At 47.2% G+C, this 12,376-nt stretch overlaps 1 protein-coding gene across 1 annotated transcript in view; it reads left to right on the top strand.

Moving 5' to 3' along the window:
- Positions 1-2,209: 2,209 nt before the first annotated feature.
- The window catches only part of LOC144602942 (E3 ubiquitin-protein ligase TRIM39-like), a 28,437-nt gene continuing 18,270 nt past the window's right edge, over positions 2,210-12,376 (top strand). Inside the window, exons 1-2 of the mRNA XM_078416064.1 lie at positions 2,210-2,263; positions 7,038-7,490. Coding sequence (XP_078272190.1) covers positions 7,077-7,490 — 414 coding nt within the window. The 5' untranslated portion in view covers positions 2,210-2,263; positions 7,038-7,076. The remainder of the gene's footprint in view (positions 2,264-7,037; positions 7,491-12,376) is intronic.

Raw genomic sequence — 12,376 nt, 5'->3', positions numbered from 1 at the left:
GAGGGGAGATCTTATAGAGGTATACAAAATCATGAGAGGAATAGATCGGGTAGATGCACAGAGTCTTTTACACAGAGTAGGGGAATTGAGGACCAGAGGATATAGGTTCAAGGTGAAGGGGAAAAGATTTAAGAGGAATCCGAGGGGTAATATTTTCATACAGAGGGTGGTGGGTGTATGGAACAAGCTGCCAGAGGAGGTCGTTGAGCCTGGGACTATCCCATCGTTTAAGAAACAGTTGGACAGGTACATGGATAGGACAAGTTTTGGAAGGTTATGGACCAAACGCAGGCAAGTGGGACTAGGGTAGCTGGGACATTGTTGGCAGGTGTGGGCGAGTTAGGCTGAAGGGGCTGTTTCCACACTGTATCAATCTATGACTCTATGAGAATGAGGTGTCAGACGCTCAATAGTTCAATAGGTTGAATAGTGTTTTATTTGGCACATGTGCAACTGCACAATGATTATTTTTGCATATATTACACATGCGGGCGCCACCATGTTTTGGCGTCATTATTCAATGTCCAAAGGCCGGTCGGTCCACCCGCTCGATGTACTGGAGCACTTGCACGAACCAACATCCCTCTCCTCTCCTGGACATCTCTGTGCCCCAGGAACGGCTCCTGCGGCCGACCATTAAGGTGCTGGAGGCAATACCCCGGGTCACCCTCCTACCAGCCCACGCTCCTCACATGCAACATCTTCTGCTCCCCCCCCCCCCCCCGGTTACACCGGCCAATGGGCCTTTGGGCAGGGTACCTATTCTGCCTCAGACGATTCTCGGGAACCAGGTAAATGAGCCCACTTGCACCACCCTGGTCATTTCACCAGTTCTACAATTCACCTCAGATTCTTGAGATCACACCTTCCCCAGCCAACAATGGGCCAAGCAAGGTTCAACCCTGCTTTAGGTCCTTTGCTGACCCTGATTTGTTTAGGTCTTTTCAATCCTCTGGCTCTCACCCCACCCCCTACTTTCAGTCTGAAGAAGAGTCCCGACACAAAATGTCACCTAATCATTTTTCTCCAGTGATGCTGCCTGACCAGCTGAGTTACTCCAGCACTTTGAGTCTATCTGTGGTATAAACCAGCATCTGCAGTTCCTTGTTTTTACAAGAACCAGAGGACATAGATTTAAGGTGAGAAGAGAAAGATTTCATAGGAACCCGAGGGGCAAGTTTTTCAGAAGATGGTGGAGATTTGGAACCAGCTGCCAGAGGACGTAGTTGAGGCTGGTACTGTAAAAACATTTAAAAAGACATTTGGACAGGGATGTGGATCGATACATAGATACATACATTAGGTGCAGGAGGAAGCCATTCAGCCCTCCGAGCCAGCACTGCCATTCAATGTGATCATGGCTGATCATCCACAATTACTACCCCGTTCCTGCCTTCTTCCCATACCCCTTGATTCCACTAGCCCTAAGAGCTCTATCAAACTCTCTTTTGAATGCATCCAGTGAATCGGCCTCCACTGCCTTCTGAGGCAGAGAATTCCACAAATTCACGACTCTGCATGAAAAGGTTTTTCCTCATCTCAGTTCTAAATGGCCTACCCATTATTCTAAAACTGTGGCCCTCGGTTCTGGGCTCATGTTTCCTGCATCTAGCATGTCCAATCTCTTAATAATTCTATATGTTTCTCTAAGATCCCATCTCATCTTTCTAAATTCCAGTGAATACAAGTCTAAATTCCAGTGAATACAGGAAAGTTTCGAGGGATAAGGGCCAAACGCGGGCAGGTAGATGGGACATCTTGGTCGACATTGACGAGATGGGCCGAGGGGCCTGTTTCAGTGCTTCAAAATCAATGAAAATAAAAGAAAAACATCTAGGAAAGTACTGCAGATGCTGGTTTAAACCGAAGATAGACACACGAACATGAGGTGGTAAGTTTGAAGAAGGGTCTCGACCCGAAATGTCCCCTATTCCTTTTCCCCAGAAATGCTGCCTGGCCCGCTGAGTTACTCCGAATTTTTGTGTCCCACTTCGCTTTAAACCAACATTTCTGTAGTTCCTTCCCACACTTTCTGTTAGACTCTTTCACTGGCACTGCAACGTTGCCGGCCACCGAACTCGCTCAGTAGCGCCACTGTCGGCTGTGGCCGGTGGTGCAATACATTCAACTTCACCAGTCTGTCTCCCTGCGGGCAGAATCAAAAGCTGCCAGTAGCGAGTGAAACCCTCGCCACAAGTGAAGACAACTTGAGGTGCGGTTTTGTAACGGCTCGTACTGCAACTCGCCTCAACGGCCGACTCAGGTACGGCGCGACCCAACACATGTCGGGATATAACGCGGGTTCCGAAGCTGGAACTTGCAAGCTGTGAACATGTCGGGCACACAAGGCTTTACCTAAATACACACGTTCCCATGAGGAGAGTCAGTTACACTAGAAGTAATCAGTGCAGTGCACTAAATGCACACCCGAGCGGTTTGCAACTTCCAGCGAAAAAAGTTATTTTATTTGCAATGTTCGGCTGAGTTCATTCAACCCTCGGTAATTTTTTTTCACGCTCGAAGATCGTCTTTTTGCGATCAAACTACATGTAAACATTGGGCGCCGGGCTGAAGTGAATCGAAGGCCTCTGTAACTTTTTAACGACCTTGCGTAAAATGGCGCTTTAAATAGTAACTCAGGCGCAGGCTGCAAAGCGGTGTTTGGACATGAAGCCTGGACTCGGACCGACACTCGGACAGGGATTTAAGTGTGCAAAGCTCTCTGGTAGAAAGCGGATTCCCCTGTATACGCGCTCATTATAACAAGCCTGGACGGATACAAAGGCGCTGAACTTTTCACATGTCCATCATTGTTACTAATTGTGTTTGACATTGGATCGCTAAGTTTAGAGAGACCGTATGGAGACAGGCGGGCGGCATTTTTAAAGAGGCCAATTAACCCACAAACACCGCTCGTCTTTCCGATGTGGGAGGAAACCCACGCAGTCGCAGGGAGAATGTGCAAACGCTACAACATACAGCACCCGAGGGCAGGCTCGAACCCGGGACCGTGACGCTGCGAGGCAGCAGCTCTATCAGCTGCACCACTGTGCTGCGTCTAAACGTGTCTTCTCTCTAAACATGTGACGACACTGTTCTGTTTCATGCTCTTGCATGTTACGCTGATGTATCAGACTGCCGAGGATAGACACAAAAAACTGGAGTAACTCAGCAGGTGTGGCAGCATCTCTGGAGAGAAGTAATGGGTGACGTTTCGGGTCGAGACCCTTCTTCAAACTGTCGAGTTAAAAATTAACTTTCCTTGTCAACGTTGTCGTTCACCCAATCGCATTCTGCACGTCCCTTCCGCATTCCATCTCCGCGATTTGAAACATGACTGCGTTCAAGGATTTTCAGTTCAGCGGAACATTTTCACTCCCCCTCCCCCCTCCCACATTCCAAAGACGTGCAGGTTTGTAGGTTAATTGGCTTCTGTAAATCGTCCCTAGCGTGAGGGATAGAACTAGTATATGGATGATTGCTGGCCAGCATGGACTCAGTGGGCCACAGGGCTTGTTTCATGCTGTATCACTAAACTAGAAATTGACAAGGTTAATGGCAGGATTTGAAGGCCTGAGCTATAGGGAGAGATGAGTTGGTCTAGGGCGTTATTCCTTGCAGTGCAGGGGGCTGTGGGGTAATCTTTTATAGAGATGTTTAAAATAATGAGGGGAATAGAAATGGTGACTGTACCGTTTTTTGTTTCCCTGGATACGGAAATGAAGAAATTGGGACATCGGTGTAATGTGAGAGGGGATAGACAATAGCAGCCTGTGTGGCAATCTTTTTACACTGGGGGTCTGACGTTCCAGATGAAGTGGTTGAGGCGGATACAAAAACAAGATTTAGAAGGCATGGATAAAAAACATTTGTTTGGATATGGGTCAAATGTAAACAAATGGGTCTAGCTTAGATGAGGCATCTTATTGGGTTTGGACGGGTTGGGTGAATGACTTGTTTTCGTCAAAGACAGACACAAAATGCTGGAGTAACTCAGCGGGACAGCCAGCATCACTGGTTAGAAGGAATGAGTGGCGTTTTGGGCCCTGAAGAAGGGTCTCAACCCAAAACGTCACCCATTCATTCTATCCAGAAATGGGCCTGTCCCGCTGAGTTACCCCAGCATTTTGTGTCTATCTTTGGTGTAAACCAGCATCTGTAATTCCTTCCTACACGTGGCGTGTTTCCGTGCCATATGATTCTGACTCTCTGATGATGAATTTTAAATTGGTGTTAACTAAGTGCAGTGGAAATTAATTTACTTGAAATTTGTGGGAACAGAGTATATTATGCCACAGGGAAAACTTGAAGCTTGAATTTTGTGGGAATTGGTTTATTGTTCAAAGTTTTGAACAGGTTAATGGATCAGGCAAGTGACTGAAATGTCCATCAGCAAAATATTTAGGAGCAGCAACCACTGTTCTAAGAGTATTAAAGTCGTGATGGAAAAAGACAGGGCAGGCCCGCATGCCAAAATTCTGAATTGGAGCAAAGCCAACTTTAATGGTATTAGACAGGAACCTACTAGAGCAAGCTCTAGAGGAGATAGATCTAGGAGTGCAAGTACAATGCTGGGTGGCACTGTGAGCTGTGAGGGGCATGCTATGAGGCTGCAGGGTGACTTGGATGGGTTGCGTGAGTGGGTAGATGCATGGCAGATGCAGTATAATGTGGATAAATGTGAGGTTATCCACTTTGGTGGCAAGAACAGGAAGGCAGATTACTATATGATTGGTATCAGATTAGGAAAAGGGGAGGTGCAGTGAGACCTCGGTGTCCTTGTACATCAGTCACTGAAAGTAAGCGTGCAGGTACAGCAGGCAGTGAAGAAAGCTAATGGCATGTTGGCCTTCATTGCAAGAGGATTTGAGTTGTTTAGGAGCAAGGAGGTCCTACAGCAGTTGTACAGGGTGAGAACACTCCTGGTGAGAACACTCCTGGAGTATTGTGTGCAGTTTTGGTCTCCTAATTAGAGGAAGGACATTCTTGCCATTGAGGGAGTAGAGCATAGGTTCACCAGGTTAATTCCTGGGGTTGGCAGGACTGACAAATTATGAAAGAATGGATCGATTGGGCTTGTATTCCTTGGAATTTATAAGGATTAGAGGGGATCTTATAGAAACATATAAAATTCTTAAGGGATTCGACAGGCCAGATGCAGGAAAAGTGTTCCCGATGTTGGGGGAGCCCAGAACCAGGGGTCATATTTTAAAAATAAGGGGTAGGCCATTTAGAACTGTGATGAAAATCTTTTTCACCCAGAGAGTTGTGAATCTTTTGAAATCTCTGCCACAGAAGGCAGTGGAGGTAAATTCACTGGATGTTTTGAAGAGATGGTAAGATTTAGGTATTTGGGCTAACGGAATCAAGGGATATGGGAAAAAAGCAGGAACGGGGTACTGATTTTGGATGATCAGCCAAGATCATATTAATTGGCAGTGATGGCTCGAAGGGCCGAAAGGCCTATTCCTGCACCTATCTTCTATGTTTCTATGTTCACATAGTTCCCTGTAGAAAGTCTGAACAACGGTCTCAACCCGAAACGTCACCTATCCGTATTCTCTAAAGGTGCTGATAAAAAAGAATCACAGAATTAGTTATTTCCAAAGATAGGCACAAACTGCTGGAGTAACACTGGGGGGTCAGGCAGCATCCTAGGAGAATGTGGATAGGTGATGTTTTTAGTCAGAACCCTTCTTCCGACTGATTGTGGGGGTTGGGAAAGAAAGCTGGAAAAGAGGAGAGGCAGGACACAGCATGTGTTCATCTATTACCAGCCATTGGGTTTTGACACAAAGCTTCTCCTGTGCACATTCTACTGGGATGCTGCCTGACCCGCTGAGTTACTCCAGCACTTTGTGTCTATCTCCCAGAGAGTTACTCTGATTACTCCAACATTTTCTGTGTTGACAATAGGATGTTTGCATACACAACGATCGTACAAAGACCAATGTTGTAAATGGCCAGGTTACATGTTACAAGCCATTTCTCTGTAGCTGTAATACAATATTCTGCACTATGCCCAATTTTCTCTTCACAATACCTATTGAACGTGTATGGCTTGCATATGTTTTTACTGGATACAGTTTTTTTATATATGTGTCAATGCAGATCATTATCTTATACACCTCTGTTAGATAACCCCTCATCCTCCTGCGCTGCAGGAATAAAGTCCTAGCCCGCCCATCCTCTTCCTGCAGATTAGGTCCTGGGGCCCTTGGATACAGAGATACATAGATCATCCTATCTAGCTAAAGAAGCCTGATTTTCAGCTGTGTGTTCAAAGTGAGTTCTGTGTGAAAGTTTATAGTTGAATGACCAGTTCAGTCTTCAGTCTTTTAGTTATAATTAGTCAGCTTTTCGTTGTATTAGCTATGATATGTTCAGTTTTTAGTTAAGGTCTGCAGATCTTTTAATACTTTGCTCTGATACCAAATAACTATTTTACCTGAATAAAATGTTTTTAACGCTGAAACTGGACTCAGGAAATCATTCTGAATTCAGTGATCCCACACTGGGATTTATGATCTTGTGTTGGAGGTGAAAGGTGGTCCTTACTCTGACAAGGCAGGAGCATTCCTTGGACTTTAGACTTTAGAGATACAGAGTGAAGACAGGCCATTTGGCCCACCGAGTCCATGCCGACCGGTGATACACTAGCACTATCCTACCCACCAGGGCCAATTTACAATAAAGCCAATTAACCTACAAACCTGCATCTCTCTGGAATGTGAGATGAAACCGGAGCACCCAGAGAAAACCCACGTGGTCACATAGGGAACGTACAAACTCCGCACAGACTGCACTCGTAGGATGGAACTCGGTTCTCTTGTGCTGTAAGGCAGCAACTCTACCGCTGCGTCACTGTGTCGCCACTCCCTTCGTGCTGGAGCTTTGGCCTAAGTTGAAAGCTCTGATCTCCAGAGGAACATTCGTACTGGGAGCCTATAGGACGTGTACACCACAGGTTCCACCTGATCAACCATGAAACAGCGCAGGGAGACACTAAATTTAGATGTTTGTGTTTTACTCCACAGATTTTGACGGAGGTTACTGAGAAGGCTGGACCTTGGATAATGGCCTCCCTACCACCCCTTGGTCGACTCTACAGCGAGGTGACCTGCTCCATCTGCCTGGATTTCTTCCAGGAGCCGGTGGCCCTGGAGTGCGACCACAACTTCTGCCGGCTGTGCATCTCGCGGAGCTGGGAGAAGGGCGATGCCTTCTACTCCTGCCCCGAGTGCAGGGAGGTGTTCAAGGACAAGAGGTTGAAGCCCAACCGCAAGCTGGCCAACATTGTGGAGGGTGTGAAGGAGCTGAAGCTGGAGCCCCGCCAGGGACAGCCGGCCTTCTACTGCCAGCGGCACCAGGAGAGACACAAGCTCTTCTGCCTGGAGTGCCAGGGTGCCATCTGCATCGTCTGCTCTTGCTCCAGTGAGCACCAAGGCCACGTCATCATCCCCATCGAGGAGGCTTCCGTCCTCTACAAAGTAAGTGTCTTCAAAGAGTCATACAACATGGGGACAGGCCCTTTGGCACCACATCTGAAGAAGGGTCTCGGTCCGAAACGTCACCCATTCCTTCTCTCCAGATATGCTGCCTGACCCGCTGAGTTACTACAGTTTTTTGTGTCTACCTTTTGTCCAACGCATCCATGCCGACCTGGATATCCCATCTGAGCTAGTCCCATTTGCCCGCGTTTTGTATCCCTCAAACCCTTTTCAATCCACGTACTTGTCCAACTGTCTTTCAAATTGAGTTTTCGGTTTAGGTTTATTATTCTCACTTGTACCTAACATTGTTTTGCATGCAGACACAAAATGCTGGAGTAACTCAGTGGAACAGGCATCGGGTCCACCACGATGTAGAGCTCTTCTTCTGTTGCCTCCGCATTCATGCCTTTGTTCTGTGGGAAGGAATCCTCACCACCCAGTGATGACCCCTTCTCCCGTCTCCACCAGACCCCTCCTCTTGGACTCCCCCCGGATGGCCATCTACCTTCTTTAGACATTTTCATTTCCAAGACTCCACAACCGCATCAAACTTTCCGCTCCCCTTACTAACTCTACCCTCTCCCTCCCTGAACGTACAGTCCTCCGCTCACTCTGCAGCAACCCGACTTGATAATTAAACCCACTGACAAGGGAGGTGCCGTGGTAATCTGGCGCACTGACCTCCACCGGGCTGAGGCCAGACGACAACTCTCAGACATCTCTCTCCTACTTAACCTTGGACCATGATCCCACAGACGAGCACCAGACCTTAATATCACACACCATTTCTGATGTCATTACCTCCGGCTCTCTGCCCTCTAAAGCCTCCAACCTTATCATTCCCCAGTCCCGCACGTCTCGATTTTATCTTCTCCCCAAAATCCACAAACAGAACCGCCCTGGCAGACCCATTGTTTCTGCTAATAAAAAGTCTGAAGAAGGGTCTCGACCCGAAACGTCACCCATTCCTTCTCTCGAGAGATGCTGCCTGACCCGCTGAGTTACCCCAGCATTTTGTGCCAACCTTCGATTTAAACCAGCATCTGCAGTTCTTTCCTACACATTGTTTTGCATGCTGTCCAATCAAATTCGGATTTACTTTAGATGTTAGAGATATAGCACAGAAACAGACCCTTTGTCCCACTAAGTCGGCACCATCCAGCGATCACCCCCTACACTAACGCTATCCTACATACCAAGGATCATTTTATAACTTACTAAAGCCAATTACCCTACTCACCTGTACATCTTTGGAGTGTGGGAGGAAACTCACGCAGTCAGAGTGAGAACATACAAATTGTGTACAGACATCACCTGTAATCAAGATCGAACCTGGGTCTCTGGGGCTGTAAAGCAGAAACCCTATCTGCACCACTGTGCTGTCCGCATAACACTACACATAAACACAATCAAGGCAAACTCGTGTATAATATGTAGGGGAGGGAAAGATACAGAGAGCAGGGTATAGTTTTCCTCATTGTAGAGCAACAGTTTCAGAGACAAAGTCCGAGGTCTGCAATGAGGTTGAACAAAATCAAACTGTACCCTCGCTTATGGAAGGACCATTGAGAAACCTGATACCAGACCAGAATATCCTTTTCATAGTCTGATAGAGCGTACTTTTAAGCTTCTGTATCTTTGACACAACGGGGAGAGGCAGGAAAGAGGGACGTGCAAAATACTTTGATATGTTGACTGCTTTCCCGAGCAGCGTGACATGCAGATGGAGTCAGTAGCGGGGAGCCTGGTCTCAAGTTTCTTTAGCAAATGGGTGATGAATCTGTGGAATTTATTGCCGCAGGCAGCTGTGGATGCCGTCATTGGGTATTTTTAAAGCAGAGATTGATCGATCCATGATTGGTAAGTGTGTCAAAGGTTACAGGCAGGAAAATGAGGTTGAGAGGGAAAGATAGATTGAATGGTGGAGTAGACTTGATGGGTTCAACAACCTAATTCTGCTCCCTTGCCTTATGGTCTGTGTGATGGACCGGGCTACTTTTGCACAACTCTTTGCAATTACTTGCAGGCATGGGCAGAGCTCTTCCCAAACCAAGCTGTGATGCAACCCAACAGCATGATTTGTTTAGGGAATGGGGGTTCCCCTCATCCATTATAGATGAGCCTCTCACTCTGGTCTCCTCGATATCCTGCAGCTGCGATCTTGCTGCCCCTCCCCCCATTCGTAGCAAGGACAGAGACCCCCTTGTCCTCACCTTCCATCCCATCAGCCGTCACATACAGCATATAATCCTCCCACATTTTCGCCACATCCAACGGGATCCCACTATTGGCCACATCTTCCCATCTCCACCCCTTTCTGCTTTCCGCAGAGACCGTTCCCTCTGAAACTCCCTGGTCAACTCATCCCTTCCCCCCCAAACCGCCCTCTCCCCAGGTACTTTCCCCTGCAACCGCAGGAGATTCCTCCACCCTCAACTCCGTCCAAGGACCCCAACAGTCAACAGGTGAGGCAGAGGTTCGCCTGCACCTCCTCCAACCACATACTGTTCCAGGTGTCAACTCCTGTATTTCGGCGAGACCAAAAGCTGGCTCGGCGATCGTTTCGCTGAACACCTCCGCTCAGTCCGCCTAAACCTACCTGATCTCCCAGTGGCTCAGCACTTTAACTTCCCCCTCCCATTCTCAATCTCACTTTGGGCCTCCTCCACTGTCAGAGTGAGGGCCAGCGCAAATTGGAGGCCTCATATTTCACTTGGGTAGCTTACACCCCAGCAGTTTGAACATTGACTTCTCTAACTTCAAGTTGCCCTTGCTTTTCTCCCCAACCCCTCCGCCTTCCCAGTTCACCCATCAGTCTTACTGTCTCCGACTACATTTTATCTCTGTCCCACCCACTCCTCTGACATCAGTTTGAAGAAGGGACTCGATCCGAAACGTCACCCATTCCTTCTCTCCAGAGATGCTGCTTATCCCCGCTGAGTTACTCCAGCATTTTGTGTCTACCTTCAGTATGATTTCTGTGTCCATGCCTCAACTCCCTCCTCTGACAGCTTGTCCATATACCCACCACTCAGTGAGTGATTCGGGCTCCTATTAAAGTTTTCCCCTCTCACCTTGAACCTGTGTCTTCTGGTTCTTGATTCCCCTAATCTGGGTGAAGTACTCTATGCATCCAAACTATCTATTCCATGATAGGGTTGTGGTGGTGCAGGTGATTGTGGGGGTGGGGGGGGGAGGGGAGTATGGGCATTCATGCAGCACAGAAACAGGCCCCTTGCCTCAATTCATCCATGCTGTCCAAGATGTCCCATCCAAACTAGTCCAATTTGCCTGTATTGGGTAATGTCCAGCTGAACCTTTCCTATCCATGTACCTGCCCAAATGTCCTTTAAATGTTGTTATTGTACCTGCCTTAACTACCTCCTCTGGCAAATTATTCCATACACCCACCACCCTCTGCGTGAAAAATGTTGCCCTTCATGTTCTTATTAATTATTTTCCCTCTTCATCTTAAACCTATGATCTTTGGTTCTTGATTCCCCAATCATGGGTAAAAGACTCTGTGATTTCTTCCTATCAATTTCTCATGAATTTCAACAGCTTTGTAAGATCACTCACAACCTCAGCTTCCTGCGCTCTGGAAAATAAAGTGCCTGTGAGCCCAATATTTCCCTATAGCTCAGGCCCTCACATCCTGGCAACTTCCTCGTAAATCTGCTCTGCACTCTTTCCAGATTATTAACATCCTTCCTAAGCAGTGGTATCACAAAATGCTGGAGTAACTCAGCGGGTCAGGCAGCATCTCTGGAGAGAAGGAATGGGTGATGTATCGTGTCGAGAACCTCTGTGATTCATCCTTCCTAAACAGGGTGCTCAAAAGTAAACACAATCCTCCAAATGGGACCTCCCCAACTGTAACCGAATATCCCAACTTCTATACTCAGTACCCTGACTGAAGAAAGGTTAATATACCGAAAGCCTTCTCTACCCCACTATCTACCTATGTCGTCACTTTTAGGGAACTGTGCACCTGTACCGCTAGATCCCTCTGCTGTACAACACTTCCAGAATCCTGCGTTCACTGTGAAGGTCCAGCCCTGGTTTGACTTATGAAAATGTAACACCTCATACGAACATTGAACTCCGTTACTCATTCTTAAGCTCACGTGCCCAGCTGATCAAGACCCTGCAGTAATTTGTGACAACCCTCTTCACTGTCCACTATACTACCTACTATAATGTCAGCTACAAACTTACTAATCTTGTCTTGGATATTCTCATCCAAATTGTTTTTGCTTTAGTTTTTAATTATTTTAGTTTAGCTTTAGTTTTGAGAGATACAGCATGGAAACAGGCCCTTTATTTCACCGAGTCTGCGCTGACCAGCGATCCCCGCACAGTAACACAAGCCTACACACACGAGGGACAATTTACACTCACACCAAGTATACAAACCCAAGCCAATTAACCTGTACGTCTTTGGAGTGTGGGAGGAAACCGAAGATCTCGGAGAAAACCCTTGCGGTGACGGGGAGAACGTAGAAACTCCATACAAACAGCACACGTAGTCGGGTCTCGGGAACTGCAAGCATTGTAGGGCAGCAACTCTACCGATGTGTCACTGTGTGGCCCATTGTTTTAATATAAACCACAAACAGCAATGGGTCTCGCACCAATCCCTGAGACACACTAGTCTCTGGCCTCCTGTCTGAAAAACCACACACAGTACGACCACACTCTGCTTCCTTCCATGAAGCCAATTCTGGATCCAGTCAGCTATCTCTCCCTAGATAACATGCAATCTAACCTCCAGAGCAGCCTAACATGCGGAACCTTATCCAAGGCCTTACTGAAGTGCACAAAGACAACATGTACAGCCTTGCCCTCATCAACCTTCTGGGTTTAAAAAACCCAAATGAAAT

The sequence above is a fragment of the Rhinoraja longicauda genome, chromosome 19 (assembly GCF_053455715.1).
Source record: "Rhinoraja longicauda isolate Sanriku21f chromosome 19, sRhiLon1.1, whole genome shotgun sequence".
Lineage (NCBI taxonomy): Eukaryota > Metazoa > Chordata > Chondrichthyes > Rajiformes > Arhynchobatidae > Rhinoraja > Rhinoraja longicauda.
The sequence above is the reverse complement of the archived record's forward strand: the minus strand, read 5'-3'. Positions and strand labels throughout refer to the sequence as shown.